This window comes from Bos javanicus, chromosome 10 (genome assembly GCF_032452875.1).
Source record: "Bos javanicus breed banteng chromosome 10, ARS-OSU_banteng_1.0, whole genome shotgun sequence".
Lineage (NCBI taxonomy): Eukaryota > Metazoa > Chordata > Mammalia > Artiodactyla > Bovidae > Bos > Bos javanicus.
The window spans coordinates 36030885-36046033 of NC_083877.1; the positions used below are offsets into that span (position 1 = coordinate 36030885).

At 50.9% G+C, this 15149-nt stretch overlaps 1 protein-coding gene across 6 annotated transcripts; it reads left to right on the forward strand.

The window, feature by feature from the left end:
• The first annotated feature begins 24 nt into the window (after window positions 1-24).
• SPINT1 (serine peptidase inhibitor, Kunitz type 1) lies at window positions 25-13472 on the forward strand. 6 transcript variants are annotated; one of them, XM_061430775.1, is made up of 10 exons: window positions 25-494; window positions 9133-9260; window positions 9482-9620; window positions 9717-9935; window positions 10065-10091; window positions 10429-10554; window positions 10671-10721; window positions 11716-11886; window positions 12105-12152; window positions 12569-13472. In XM_061430775.1, the coding sequence occupies exons 1-10, from the start codon at window positions 38-40 to the stop codon at window positions 12790-12792; spliced, it is 1590 nt and encodes a 529-aa protein (XP_061286759.1). In that variant the 5' UTR covers window positions 25-37; the 3' UTR covers window positions 12793-13472. The 6 variants fall into 6 exon arrangements, with proteins under 6 accessions (XP_061286759.1, XP_061286760.1, XP_061286761.1 ...); XM_061430776.1 differs by having other exon boundaries at window positions 9717-9887; XM_061430777.1 differs by lacking the exon at window positions 10429-10554.
• Window positions 13473-15149: the final 1677 nt, after the last annotated feature.

The window sequence follows — 15149 nt, forward strand, 5'->3', positions numbered from 1 at the left end:
CCCGGTGGTGAGGAGGGCGACGATCCCCGGGAGGACAATGGCCGGGGGCCGCCTCTCCCGGGCCCGCATCCCAGCGGTCGCCGTGTGGCTTCTCTGCGCGCTCGTCCTCCAGGGCGCCGAGGCCGGGCCGCCGCCGGTGACCCCCGGTCTCCTCACGGCCGACGGTTGCCTGAACCGCTTTACCCCCGGGGTGCCTGATTTCGTGCTCGACACGGACGCCTCGGTCAGAAACGGGGCCACCTTCCTGCGCTCCCTCACCGCGCGCCGCGGCAGGGACTGCGTGCACGCCTGCTGCAGCTCCAACGACTGCAATCTGGCGCTGGTGGAATTGCAGCCCGACGGCGGGGAGGACGCCATCGTCTCCTGCTTCCTCATCAACTGCCTCTACGAGCAGAACTTCGTGTGCAAGTTCGCGCCCAGGGAGGGTTTCATCAACTACCTCACGCGGGAGGTTTACCGCTCCTACCGCGAGCTGCGGACCCAGGGCTTCAGAGGTAAGGACGAGGGTGCCAGAATCTGGGGAGACTCACAAAAAGGACTGGTTATAGGGTCTTTGCGCGAAGCTGGAGGAGAGTCCCATTCGATCCTAACTCATCCTTAGAAGTAGGCATGGTATAAACAGTAAATAAAGAACAACCTACAGGAGGGGCGAGGGGGGACGTCCTAGAGCCCAAGCTGGCTCCTGAATTCAGGATGTTGAGTGGGCGGGTGCTCTGGGATGTGTGAGTGGGAGCAAGCTCCTGGGGATTCCTACTTTGACCCCAATGGGCCAAATCAGGGAATGAGCTGTCTGGAGGCAACCTGATGACCAGATAGATAGATACTCCAGGCCAAGCACTGTGCTAGGTACCTTGGGACCCTGTCAAGTGGACTGGTGAAGGCTGGGCTCCTCACTGCTGGGTCTGGGATTGGTTCTAGCATTTCTTGTACTCCTCTCCCCAAGTACTGGTCTTTAGTGGTCTGGGGGAAAACTGCCAGACCACCAGAGTCTAAAGAACAAGCCCATTGGGGATGACCCAACTGGGGAGAAGGTGGTATTGTGGACACAGTAGCCTAGCCCTGGGGTCCAGGTGAGGAGGGTTGCTGGATGAGTCAGTCCACTGGTATGTCTACCTGGTAGGGGAAGGAAGTCAGCTGTCCAGGCAAGTGTGTGTGTGCGTGTGTGTATACTTGTGTGTGCTCATAAGCCTGGCAGAGCTCTTCCTGCTTAAGATCTAGTAGCCAAGCTGTCTGCTCACCTTGTTTACTGCCAGGATAAGGGCAAAGTGGGGCCACGGCTCCTCCTCTTTCCTCCTGGGACTGAGCAGTTAGCTGGGATTGGGGTCCTTCCAGAGACCTTCGTTCCCCATCCTCTCCACCTGTTGTTCTGGCCAGGTGGGGCTCCAGGGCAGGGATGGGTCATGCTGATAACCTCTGTTAGTACTTTACTGTTTGCTGACTGCTATGCCACTCAGCCTCTCACTTAGGCATCATGACAACCGCCTCTGAAAAGGGTGCTATTAGTAGTCATTCCACTTTTTAGATTAGGAAACTGACTCCCGTCTTAAATATATACCATCCACAAATGGGACTCAACCCCAGGAAGGACCTCCTGCAGGGCTGTGCTATTTCTCACACAAGACCATCTCTCTGGTAGAAACCTGTCTCTGATCCAAGACAGCCCAGTGGACAGCAGAACCAGAGACTGGGGAGCCCAGGGCCAGGCTGGGGCTGGTCGGTCTCAGTCCTGGGAAGTAGAGAAAGGAGTTTCCCTCTCCAGCCTTTCCTCTTCTCCCTATCCTTTCAGAAGCTCTGGATCTCTGAGAAGAGGTGGGGTGGAGATTCCAGGAGGGGGACACTGTCTCCAGGCTAGGCTGGGCTACTGAGTCCCAGTGGGCCAGGGCCTGAGCGTATTTCACAAGGAAGCAGCAGGGAGTGTAGGTGGTGATGACCTAAGTGATCCGAGCTGCCTGCCCTCCCGGCTCTGACAGGACCCATCGGAGGGCCAGCACTAGAGGACCAACACCTGAAACTCTGGGGTCTGGGCAGGATGCTGAGCTGGACGGAGCCTTCCTCATCTGGGAACCTCCCCACCTCCTGACTTGCCTGGTTGGCACAAGACGGGACAGAGTGGGGATTTCCTGTCCCATGAGGTGCTGGGTAGAACTTGGATTAGTCTGGTCCCCAGGCCATTTCAGGGCACCACAGTGTTTGGGGGAATGGGGGATGCTGTGTGCATGTGTCCAGGAGTCCATTCTCACCTGAGTCGCACTAGAGAGGTTGAAAGTACAAAGAGGGTCAAGCCATTATGGCCTTCTGGAAGCTGGGCTAGGGTAGACCGAGGCAGGCAAAGTGGGCAAGTGCTCAGGGCTTCTGAACCTTTGGTTCTTGTACTGGGGGAGCCCTTCCCAGGGTGGGTTGACCTGTACCCCTTTCCCTGCCTGTGGCCAGGCCAATCCAGTCCAGATTACTGGGGCCTCCTAAACACCCTGCTCTTTCCTCCTCTCCCCTTCCCCTGCATTCCCCATCTTTGCATTGGAAGAGTGGCTTGGAAGATAGAGACTGCGTTTCCCTGGAGAGTCCTGAGGCCTGATGGCTGGGGGAGGGGCTGGCTTTATTGCTCCTCTGGCCCTTTGCTCTCTGTGGGTGGGAAGTAAGGAGTGGTATCTGTCCAGACATCTGCCCCTTGCTCCTGGGGACTGGGGCTTGGAGAGGACCAGCCTTGCGTGTGTGGGTAGACACTGCTGATTTGGCTCGAGGTCTGATATGTCACTCTGTGACTTCTACCCTGGGGCCAGTGGGGCTAGCCTATTTCTCTGCTAGGTAGACTGCCAAGTAGTCTGTCTTGTTTCCCCTTGTGGACTGCTGATTACTTTCTGGAAAAGGCAAGGAGGGAGGGACAGGCTCCTCCCAGTTCACTGCCCCCTTGGCTTGGCCTCTCACCTCAGGGCCTGGGCTAGCTCTCAGTGAGCCCTCAAGCCACTGGGTTGAGGCTTGGTTCCTGGCCCTGCTCTCCTGGTCTTATAATGGAGGTTTCCTTTTCTCTTTGCTGTCACTGTGTGTCCTGGTCTTTTCACCTCTGGGACCACCCTCTGTGACTCCCCTATTGGCTCTGCTTTCTCTGCCTCATCAAAGAGAGGCAGGGACGCAGCCCTATGATTCAGCCTTCTATCAGTTGTTCTTATCTCTTTACCTTCTCTCCTTCCTTTGAACTCTTAGACTTCACTAACCTTCTGTGGTGCCTCTGTGAAGGGCAGGTTGGCAGTATCCACCAAAAGTGTAAATGCACATAACCCTCATCACAGTTCCACTTGCAGGAACTCATATTGTGGCTATGCTTAAACGTGTGTAAAACAACTTACCAGCCAGCCAGTCAACTGCACCATTGTTTATAATAGCAAGGAATTGGAAACAATCTCAGTGTCTGTCAACACATCCTATAATGTGTATAAAAACAGCTGTGGTGGTGTTTTCATCATAATATTACTAATAAACCCTGAGGCAGCATGGGCTAGTTTTTAGTAGGGAGGGAGGAAGGTAGGGAAGAAGGACCTAAATCAAGAGGGACTGATCAGATCAGATAAGTCGCTCAGCCGTGTCTGACTCTTTGCAACCCCATGAATCGCAGCACGCCAGGCCTCCCTGTCCATCACCAACTCCCGGAGTTCACTCAGACTCACGTCCATCGAGTCAGTGATGCCATCCAGCCATCTCATCCTCTGTCGTCCCCTTTTCCTCCTGCCCCCAATCCCTCCCAGCATCAGAGTCTTTTCCAATGAGTCAACTCTTCACATGAGGTGGCCAAAGTACTGGAGTTTTAGCTTTAGCATCATTCCTTCCAAAGAAATCCCAGGGCTGATCTCCTTCAGAATGGACTGGTTGGATCTCCTTGCAGTCCAAGGGACTCTCAAGAGTCTTCTCCAACACCACAGTTCAAAAGCATCAATTCTTTGGCGCTCAGCCTTCTTCACAGTCCAACTCTCACATCCATACATGACCACAGGAAAAACCATAGCCTTGACTAGACGGACCTTTGTTGGCAAAGTAATGTCTCAGCTTTTGAATATGCTATCTAGGTTGGTCATAACTTTCCTTCCAAGGAGCAAGCATCTTTTAATTTCATGGCTGCAGTCACCATCTGCAGTGATTTTGGAGCCCAGAAAAATAAAGTCTGACACTGTTTCCACTATTTCCCCATCTATTTCCCATGAAGTGATGGGACCAGATGCCATGATCTTCGTTTTCTGAATGTTGAGCTTTAAGCCAACTTTTTCACTCTCCACTTTCACCTTCATCAAGAGGCTTTTTAGTTCCTCTTTACTTTCTGCCATAAGGGTGGTGTCATCTGCATATCTGAGGTTGTTGATATTTCTCCCGGCAATCTTGATTCCAGCTTGTGTTTCTTCCAGTCCGGCGTTTCTCATGATGTACTCTGCATATAAGTTAAATAAACAGGGTGACAATATACAGCCTTGAACTCCTTTTTCTATTTGGAACCAGTCTGTTGTTCCATGTCCAGTTCTAACTGCTGCTTCCTGACCTGCATACAAATTTCTCAAGAGGCAGGTCAGGTGGTCTGGTATTCCCATCTCTTTCAGAACTTTCCACAGTTTATTGTGACCCACACAGTCAAAGGCTTTGGCATAGTCAATAAAGCAGAAATAGATGTTTTTCTGGAACTCTCTTGCTTTTTCCATGATCCAGCGGTTGTTGACAATTTGATCTCTGGTTCCTCTGCCTTTTCTAAAACCAGCTTGAACATCAGGAAGTTCACGGTTCACATATTGCTGAAGCCTGGCTTGGAGAATTTTGAGCATTACTTTACTAGCGTGTGAGATGAGTGCAATTGTATGGTAGTTTGAGCATTCTTTGGCATTGCCTTTCTTTGGGATTGGAATGAAAACTGACCTTTTCCAGTCCTGCAGCCACTGCTGAGTTTTCCAAATTTGCTGGCATATTGAGTGCAGCATTTTCACAGCATCATCTTTCAGGATTTGGAATAGCTCAACTGGAATTCCATCACCTCCACTAGCTTTGTTTGTAGTGGTGCTTTCTAAGGCCCACTTGACTTCACATTCCAGGATGTCTGGCTATACATGGACGTCACCAGATGGTCAACACCAAAATCAGATTGATTATATTCTTTGAGGCCAAAGATGGAGAAGCTCTATACAGTCAGCAAAAACAAGACCAGGAGCTGACAGTGGCTCAGACCATGAACTCCTTATTGCCAAATTCAGACTTAAATTGAAGAAAGTAGGGAAAACCACTAGATCATTCAGATATGACCTAAATCAAATCACTTATGATTATACAGTGGAAGTGAGAAATAGATTTTAAGGGCCTAGATCTGATAGATAGAGTGCCTGATGAGCTATGGAATGAGGTTCGTGACATTGTACAGGAGACAGGGATCAAGACCATCCCCATGGAAAAGAAATGCAAAAAGCAAAATGGCTGTCTGGGGAGGCCTTACAAATAGCTGTGAAAAGAAGAGAAATGAAAAGCAAAGGAGAAAAGGAACGATATAAACATCTGAATGCAGAGTTCCAAAGAATAGCAAGAAGAGATAAGAAAGCCTTCTTCAGCGATCAATGCAAAGAAATAGAGGAAAACAACAGAATGGGAAAGACTAGCGATCTCTTCAAGAAAATCAGAGATACCAAAGGAATATTTTATGCAAAGATGGGCTCGATAAAGGACAGAAATGGTATGGACCTAACAGAAGCAGAAGATATTAAGAAGAGATGGCAAGAATACACAGAAGAACTGTACAAAAAGATCTTCACGACCCAGAGGGACTGATGGACTGGTTAAATGTGTTAAAAGTGCTATGCAACCAAAAGTATGTATTACTGTGAATGATTTCCAGTATATATTAAGGGAAAAGCAAGATGAAGAACTTGCATGCTTATAAATTCAGTACTCTGTCTCCTGATAGTCACACATACACACGCCCCCAAACTAGTAACTGAGAATACCTCTGGAGAGAAGGTTCGTTCATGTCCTTATGCTTAGTCATGTCCAGCTCTGCGACCCCATGGAGTGTAGCCAACCAGGTTTTTCTGTCCATGGGATTTTCCGGGCAAGAATACTGGAGTGGGTTGCCATTTCCTTCTCCAGGTCCATGTATTACCTAAGCTAAAAACAAAATTGAAGATTATAAAAGTAATAATAAAAAAAAGTCATCCTTCTAATCAGGTATAACCTGCAGCATGGTGTTTTGATGTTTTGCAGCAAGTATGAGTCAGACCAGGGTTCAAATCCTAGCTCTGCTGTTTAGAAACTGAGCAACCCTGGGCAAGTCATTTAACCTCTCTGGTGTCAGTTTCTCATCTGGAAAGAGGAGCAAGAATGTGGTTGTGGCAGGATGGTTAGGCAGGTTGGCAATATAGATGGGGGCAGCAAACCTCCTGTGAATATTCATATAGTAAATACTTTAGATTTTGTATTGGTTACAACTGCTCAGCTGCTGTTGTAACATGAAAGCAGCCATCCACAATTTGTAAACAATTTGGTAAGGCTGTATCTTAATTTATAGACACAAATTTGAATTTTATGGGCTTTTCACATGTCATGAAGTATTGTTTAAGAATTCTTTTCAACCGTTAAAAAATATAACAGGTTGGACTAAATGTGGCCTGCAGGCCATAATTTGCCAGCTCTGATAAGATACTACAGATAAAGTACCTAGTGTGTGCCAGCCACACTTTTTTTTTTCTTTTAATTATTTATTTTTGGCTGTGCTGGATCTTCATTCCTGTGCATAGGCTTTCTCTAGTTGCCAAATGGGGACTACTCTCTAGTTGCAGTGTGACAGCTTCTCGTTATGGTAGCTTCTCTTGTTGTGGAGTGTGGGATCTAGAGCCCAGACTCAGTAGTTGTGGTCCAGGGCTTAGTTGCCCCAAGGCATGTGGGATCGTCCCAGACCAGGGATTGAACCTGTCCCCTGCATTGGCGGGCAGATTCTCAGCCACGGGACCACCAGGGAAGTCCTCTGAGCACAGTTTCCATTAGCAGCAGCTTTGTTAGTATGACTCCAGGTCTTTCTCCACCTCTGGCTTCTCTGGGGCTCTCACTGCACTCCTCTCCCTTAAATTCAACTTCTCTATGGCTGAAGCCACATGTTCCTGCTAGATCTGGTTTCCCTTCTGCCCATGCCCTGGCTCTCCGTTGCCAGTTCCCTAGAGCTTGTCAGGCACAGCAGCCTGAAGCATCTGCCCGTTGTTTCTTAGATCCTCCTTTCCATCTCTGTCATCATTCAGTTGCTAAATTGTGTCCAGCTCTTTGTGGCCCCATGGACTGCAGCGTACCAAGCTTCCCTGTCCTTCAGTATCTCCCAGAGTTTGTTCACACTCATGTCCATTGAGTCAGTGAGGCTATCCAACCATTTCATCCTCTGTTGCCCCATTCTCCTCCTTGCCTCAATCTTTTCCAGCATCAGGATCCATCCCTAAGCTATCTCTTAATTCAGACTGCTTCTGTTGCATCTGCCTTGAACTACTGCACTGGTCCACTTGCTGGTCTCCTTGCTCCGTAGAAATAATTCTATTCCAGACAGATGGGTAAACAGCTGCTGCCGGGAGCTTAAGAATTCCCCTGCTACCCTAGCCCTTGGCCTTCCCTTAGTACTTCTGGAGCTTGATCAGGCTTTGCGGGAGGTCAGCTTCTAGTGCAGACTGGGCCTCCAGGCTTCTGTGCCACTATTCATTGCCAGTGTCTGTCCCCTTTCTGTACCATCAGTTGTCAAGTATTTGCATGTCAATCCTGTTTGTGCACATGCCCTGACCGAGTGTCCAGGGCCCTTGGAGATCTGGCCCAGCCCAGCTGGTCTCCTTAAAGTCCACCAAACCAGCCTTGCAAATTCCCCACTCCTTGTTTTGGCTCATCATGCTTTCTGCTATCATCAGCAACACAGAACATTCTTCCCCACAACTAAACAAAAAAAAAGTAAAAGAATTTTAAAAATCCTTTGTCTCAAAAAAAAAAATCCTTTGTCTTTTCTTCACAGAGTCTTGCCTTTTTCCTCTAACTTGCTATGATCTTTCCTTTCTTTAAACATCCATTTCCTTGTCTTGTACATGTACCACAAACCCCTTCATCTTGGTGGGTCTTTTCTCTGGTTTTGCTTCCTGTGGCTGGGTCTTAACCTGCCTAACGGGACCATGACACCCTCAAGGGCAGTATGTCAGTTTCCTAGGGCTGCTATGCCAAAGTAGTACAAAGTGGGTGGCTGAAAACAATAGCAATGTATTGTCTCAGTTCCAGAAGCCAGACGTCCAAAATCAAGATGTCCACAGGGCCATGCTCTCTCTGAAGACCCTGGCTGAGGGAGGGTATTTTGTGTCCCCTTGTAACTGGAGGAGGCACCCTCTTCATGTGCCCGGTCATCATGGGACCAGGCTTGACACAGTGCTGCCCGGGAACTCTGTACTTAAGGCCTCTGTCCGGATGGGCTTCTCAGCAGTGATCTGGGCTGCAGAGAGAAGGGTGATGATGTTAATTACACATTAACTTATCTGGCATTTCAAAAGTGTTGTTACTCTAACTTTTAAAAAAATATGTTTATTTGGTTGCACCACGTCTCAGAGGTGGCACGCGGGTTCTTTGATCTTCCTTGCAGCATGTGGGTTCTTTAGTTGTGGCATGCAGGATCTTCAGTTGTGGCATACAAACTTAGTTGAAGCATGTGGGATCTAGTTCCCTGAACAGGGATCAGACCCAGGCTCCCTGTTTTGGGAGTGCCAAGTCTTAGCCACTTGGACCACCACAGAAGTCCCCTGACTTTTTAAAGCAATTAGCACAAGTACCTGCTTATTGTAGAAAATAGGAAAATTCCTCCTTCCAAATATATGTGTGTATATGTATGTATATGTATATATACATATATTTTTTTTTTCCTAAATGGAATCAGATGGCAATGCATTCAGTTATTTGCTTCAGAAAGTGGCTTTACAACATTAGAATGTCTTAAGTGTAACATATCTAAATAGAGGACAAGAAGAATGGTTTCATTGCGAAATTGTATCTGTGTCTCACCAGGCTGCTGAGTCCTAGGTTGGTCTAGTTGCCACCCATAGGGCACCAGCCCCTCACTTGAGGAGGGATCCTTCCCATTCAGTGAGAGTTCACCTTACCTCACCTTCCTCCCAGGGTCCCGGATCCCCATGGCCTGGGACGGTATAGACTTGAAGGTACAGCCCCAGGAGCCCCTAGTGCTGAAGGGTGTGGAGAACACAGACTGGCGTCTGCTGCAGGGTGACACAGACATCAGGGTTGAGGTGAGACACTGGGTGGCTCTCGGACCCCCACCTCAGCTCTCCAGGGCTCCTTCCTGGGGCCATAGGCCCAACTGTGGCTCCAGGAGGGATGGGGTGGATAAAAGCCGAGGATCCATTTAATACCAAGACTGTCTGCTCTCCCCAGTTGGGGCAGGGGTGGGGGAATGGCTTTTTGGGAGGGCCTGGAGCAGCCCCTGCCTGACGGCTATTCCTGTGCTTAGAGGAATGATCCAGACCAGGTGGAGCTGTGGGGACTCAAAGAAGGCAGCTACCTGTTCCAGCTGACGGCGACCGGTTCAGACCAGCCAGAGAGGACGTCCAACGTCACAGTCACTGTGCTGTCCCCTGAGCAGACGGAAGGTAAGGAAGTGGGGCGAGGAGGCCACCATGGGAGGCATCCCCCGCCCCAGTTGCCTGGCCCTTCAGACGCCCCTGACCAACTTCCCTGCCTGCCAGAATACTGCCTTGCATCCAGGAAGGTGGGCCGCTGTCGTGGTTCCTTCCCCCGCTGGTACTACGACCCCACAGAACAGATCTGCAAGAGTTTTGTTTATGGAGGTTGCCTGGGCAACAAGAACAACTACCTTCGGGAGGAAGAGTGCAAGCTCGCCTGCCGCAATGTGCAAGGTGGGCCTTTGCGAAGCAGTGTTGGGGCTCAGGTGACGTTCCCCCAGGGTAGGTGTTCTCTCTTCACGGATCAGGGAGGTGGGCATGGGCATACCCCCATCCCTAGGCCCCCCTATCAGCTCATCCCGGCTGGGGCCTGGCCCTGCCTCCTCTCACTTCTCTGTTTTTCTCTCCTAGGTCCCTCAGCAGAAAGGCATCATCCAGGTGGGCTTTGCTGCTTTCCTTGTTTCCCTTACCCCTGCCAGCTCTCCAGCCGGTATCAAGTCCAGGCCCCTGCCCACACTGCCCTGGCTCTACAACTCATTCCTGCCCTCAGAACGGAGGCCCACAAGTGCCTCACCCCCTGCAGCTCAGGATCCTCCCATCAGCCTTTGCCTGTTTTGTGTGAGGGTTTGAGGGGCAGGGGTGGAGAGGGAACAGGGGCTGTGTCATGATGCCGCCTGGGGGTAGAGAGGGCCAGGTAGATGATGGACTCGAGGTATTTGCTGGCCTCTGCACCCCCACCTGACCTCACCCTCCCCCTGGCCTCACCCCTACTCAGTGTGTTCTGGCAGCTGCCACTCCAGCAAGTTCCGCTGCGCTGATGGCTGCTGCATCGACAGCTTCCTGGAGTGTGACGACACTCCTGACTGCCCCGACGCCTCCGATGAGGCCACCTGTGAGAAATGTGAGGCCTGGGGGTGGAGGGCAGCGGGCAGGGCAGGGCAGAGCCAGCCCACTCACCCCACACCTCTGCGAGGCCCTTGTCAGGTCTGCACCTCTGATGATCTTTCATCTTTGCAGACACCAGAGACTTCGATAAACTCCAGAGGATCCATTTCCCCGGGGACAAAGGTAAGCTCCTGCCCTGGTCTCCTGGGTCAGGGCTGAACTACTCTCCTCACTCATGCCATCAGTGTGCTGAAGGGGCTTGCTGTGGATACCAGGCTGTGGGCAGAAAGCTGGGGGCAGGGGTGTCCTGTGCTTTTCTTTCTGTGTTTGCTAAGCATCAAACACCTCCTGAAATTCTTATTTTTTTTTAGGCCATGCCACATGGCATGTGGAATCTTAGTTCTCTAACCAGGGGTTGAGCTCATGCCCCTTGCAGTGGAAACTCAGGGTCTTAACCACTGGATTGCCAGGGGAGTTCCAACACCTTCAGAAATTTAACCATGCCTACATATCACTGAGATGTTATTGATTTAACTTAATATATTAAAAAGGAAATTTCCGGGACTTCCCTGGCAATCCAATGGTTAAGACTCCACACTTCCAATGCAGGGGGCATGGGTTTAATCCATGGTCAGGGAACTAAGATTCCGCATGCTACGCAGCACAGCCAAAAATAAATAACTGAAATTGGAGATTAAAAAAGAAAAAGGAACTTTCACATCAGTACTGTAAATGAAAAGCCACTATTATATGTCACAATTTGAGATTTGCTTTTAAAATAAGTATAATAAAACATATAATAAAAAATTTTAGCTGGATGCTGTTGGCTGCCAAGGTTCAGACTGAGTCTTCTTTGTTAGAAGGCAGACCATCAAGTGCTGGGGAGAAACCAAGACCTTGATACAGTCAGGAATGCTGAAAGAAAATTAAGAAATAGTTATATGAGTCAGCCTAGCGTAATTCTGGACCCACACTTACTCTCTTGCATTTATCTTCCTTGCTTCTAGCAGCACTGCAAATGGCCCAGATATTCCTGGGGCCCCCAGGGCCCTCACTGAATCACAGCCATCCCCAGCCTGAGGAGGGTCGGGGGTGGCGGGCAGCAACCATGTGGAGCCTAGTGGTGGCAGGGAGGTCCCGTGGACATTCACACCTTCGTCTGCTCCTTACCCTGCAGGGCACTGTGTAGACATGCCAGACACGGGCCTCTGCTCAGAGAGCATCCCCCGCTGGTACTACAACCCCTTCACTGAACACTGTGCCCGCTTTACCTATGGCGGTTGTTATGGCAACAAGAACAACTTTGAGGAGGAGGAGCAGTGCCTTGAGTCCTGTCGTGGCATCTCCAGTGAGTGGGGCAGAGGGGGGCCGGAAGATGGGGAGGTGAAAGGCTTAGCTGAGCATTCAGCTCTGTCTCAAGGCGTGGACTGGTCAGCCTTGTCGTCAGAGCACCTGAACTAAGGGTGGGAAGGGATGGCAGTGGGGTGTCTGGGGCACTACTGATGAGCAGCTGAGTCTTCGAACCTTTCATATTGACTTATCTCCCCCGCCTCCATTGGTTTGTAGAGAAGGATGTGTTTGGTCTGCGGCGGGAAAGCCCCGTTCCCAACACAGGTAAGCCTCCCGTCTGCCTGTCACCACTGAGTAGGTATCAACTGAAAGATCAACTCCACTCAATTGGTTGTGACAGCCTAAGCCTGTGTTGAGAGGATCCTGAGGTTGGCTAAAGGGACAATGGTGGTACCTGCCGGGGCAAGGGAGAGAAGGATAGAAATACATGCCAGGTCTGCGGGCCATCAGTGTCCTCCCCGTATCAGCTGCAAGTAGAGTGACCTGGAGCCAAGACCCAGCAGAATCCCTCCCACCAAACTCCCAGCAGAGCAGTTTCAGCTGCTCACATGCCCAGGGTCCTTATTCCACCACCACCACCCACCGCGTCCGTTTGCCTAAGTCCCTTTGATACAGAGTAGGGGTGGGCGTCAGGACCCAGCAGGCTCTGGTAGTGCTTCATCCGGCCCTTCCTCCCCCAGGCTCCCTGCCTCCCCCAGGCCCCGTGGAGGTGGCCATTGCAGTGCTCCTGGGTACCTGCATCGTGGTGGTGGTCGCCATTCTGGGCTACTGCTTCTTCAAGAACCAGAGAAAGGACTTCCACAGACACCGCCACCCCCCACCTTCCACCCCCACCAGCTCCAAGGTCTCCACCACTGATGACATGGAACACCTGGTCTATTACCAAACAACTAGACCCCTCTGAGCCTGGGCCTCTCCAGGGCTCTCGCCATCTCTCACCCAGCCCTGCTTCCTAGCCAAGACGGAGGCCTGGGCTGGGCAAAGACTTCGGGACCAGACTTCTCCAGCCTGTTTCCCAGGGCTGTTCTGCCTCCAAGGCCAGGGCTTCAGCTCCTCTTGGAGGAGTCTCAGCTAAGTCCAGGCTACTTGTTCCTGAGAAAGCTCACAGGTCTGCAAGGAGCAGAAAACCTTTGAGCCAGGAGTCCCAAAGAAATGGACCTCTCCACGTAGGATTTCAGAGGAAGTTGGAGTTTTGCTTCCTGTTCCAAGCTGCCTGCCCCCATCCCATGACCTTGGGAAAGGGCTTGGGACAGCATCAGAGGCTGGAAGCCCCAACCCTTTCCTCCGCATCTGGCCCTCCCATTCTGCAAAGTCCAGGGTTCCAGTGGGCGGCGGTCTGTGGGGGGAAGGACTTCCCTGTATATTTTGTGTTGTACAGAGTTCCTTTTTGTTTATTTAATGCCATGGGGGGTGGGTGAGAGGAGTAGGAAGTGGCTCTCTGGCCCCACCCCTTCCCCTGCCCCCCATAGTAAGCCCCAAGCCAGCCCAGCCTGCACATGGAGCCAGATCCTCCGCACCCACTGGAGCTCCCTTGTTTCCACGGGCCAGAGTCCACTCAGTGGAATAAAGTGATTTATTCTGTGAGTCTCCTGCCTCTGCTCTGTGGGCCAGGAAAGGGACAGGCTGCTGGGGGGAGATGGGACCGTCCTGTCCAACCGGTTCCGGCTTTGGTCATCCTGTTCAGCAGGTTTTCCCACCCTTCCCGAAACTGTCCTAGCCCCAGCCCCTGAGGGTGGAGAGACTTGCCAAGTCTGACCACCAGGGGGGAGGGGAGAAAGAGCCCTGGGAGTAGGGACCTAGGGAGGCCATGGAGCTCTGTTTCTTCCTGGTTTGGGCCTGCAGTATGTAGTCGAGGACTTGGGGGGTGGGGGGTGCATACACTTGAACCCTGGTTTGGTTTTTTCATTTTGTAGCCGAGGCTTTCAGGATCTTAGTTCCCTGACCAGGGATTGAACCTGGGCCCCTCCAGTGGAGCCACTGGACTGCCAGGGAATTTAACTGAACCCTGGTTCTTATCTCTACTCCCTTTGGTGTAGGGGCTGGGGACAAGGGGCCCATCTGGTCACCCATAGAAGCCTTTGCTTCTCACAGGAGTGTAGCTGCTCCCCAGGCTCTGAGCTCCTGCCATTAGTTCAGGTGCTCGCCTCCAATCCACACCCCTCTGTTTGTTTGAGCTACCTACCTGCTTGTGCAAAAAAAAATCATTCCGTTCATTCATTCATTTATTCAACCAATTATTTATTGAGCTATGTACCAGGCACCACCAGTCCTTAGAAGTTTGGTATTTTTAAGCATATAGGAAGCGCTGTGTAAGTGCTTTAACATATCTCAAGTGATTGCCTCAGCACACAATCCCAGGATGAAGGTATTACCATTATCCGCGTTTTACAGGCGAGGAAACTGACTCAGCAAAGATCATTTCCTAAGGTCTTAGAGCTGGTACCGGGGGATTGATTTAAACCTTTACATTACAAAAGAGAGACTTTTTTAAATTGTGGAAAGTGCCACACAGAAAAATCAAATAGCAGTGTGAGAGGTTGAGGACTACTTTTAAAGGGTTGAAGAGCAACTGAGGTTAATGTCCATATTTGAGTCCTAAGTGTACAGCTCAATAAATTTCCATAACTGCACACACCCAGGAGACAAGCACCCAGATCAAGAAGCGGAGCCTTGGGATTTCCCGGGTAGTCCAGTGGCGCTCCCAGTGCAGGGGGCCCGGTTTTGACCCCTGGCCAGGGGTGGCACTGGTGGTAAAGAACCCGCCTGCCAATGCAGGAGACTTAAGAGAGGCAGGTTTGATCCCTGGGTTGGGAAGATTCCCTGGAGGATGGCACGGCAACCCACTCTAGTATTTTTGCCTGGAGAATCCCATGGCCAGAGGAGCCTGGCGGGCTACAGTCCAGAGGCTCACAGAGTTGGACACGGCTGAAGCGACTTAGCACACACACAGGGAACTAGGTCCCACATACCATGACCAAGTGTTCACATGCCACAGCTAAGGCTTGGTGCAACAAAATAAGTAAATTAATTTTTTCTAAAAGAAGCAAAACCTTATTAGCAGCCCAGGACAGGCCTCTTTTTGATGGCTTTCTCACAGCCCTTGCGCCTGTGGTACTGAACTGGCCCATCTTCACCCTTCTCATGAGTGCTCATTCCTGAGATCCTCTCGGGATTACTCCCTGCTCTACATCCTGTGTCTGCTAACAGGACCCTCATCACCAAGCACCCCCTTTTCCATTTAGTTACCTGTCTTCCCACAGT

Bases quoted from the DNA above. Each gene is read 5' to 3' on its own strand.
- SPINT1 (XM_061430775.1), top strand. From the start codon at position 38: ATGGCCGGGGGCCGCCTCTCCCGGGCCCGCATCCCAGCGGTCGCCGTG. The intron at 9,621-9,716 runs GTAAGGAAGTGG...CCTGCCTGCCAG, and splicing joins GTCCCCTGAGCAGACGGAAG to AATACTGCCTTGCATCCAGG. The intron at 9,936-10,064 runs GTAGGTGTTCTC...TTTCTCTCCTAG, and splicing joins TCAGGTGACGTTCCCCCAGG to GTCCCTCAGCAGAAAGGCAT.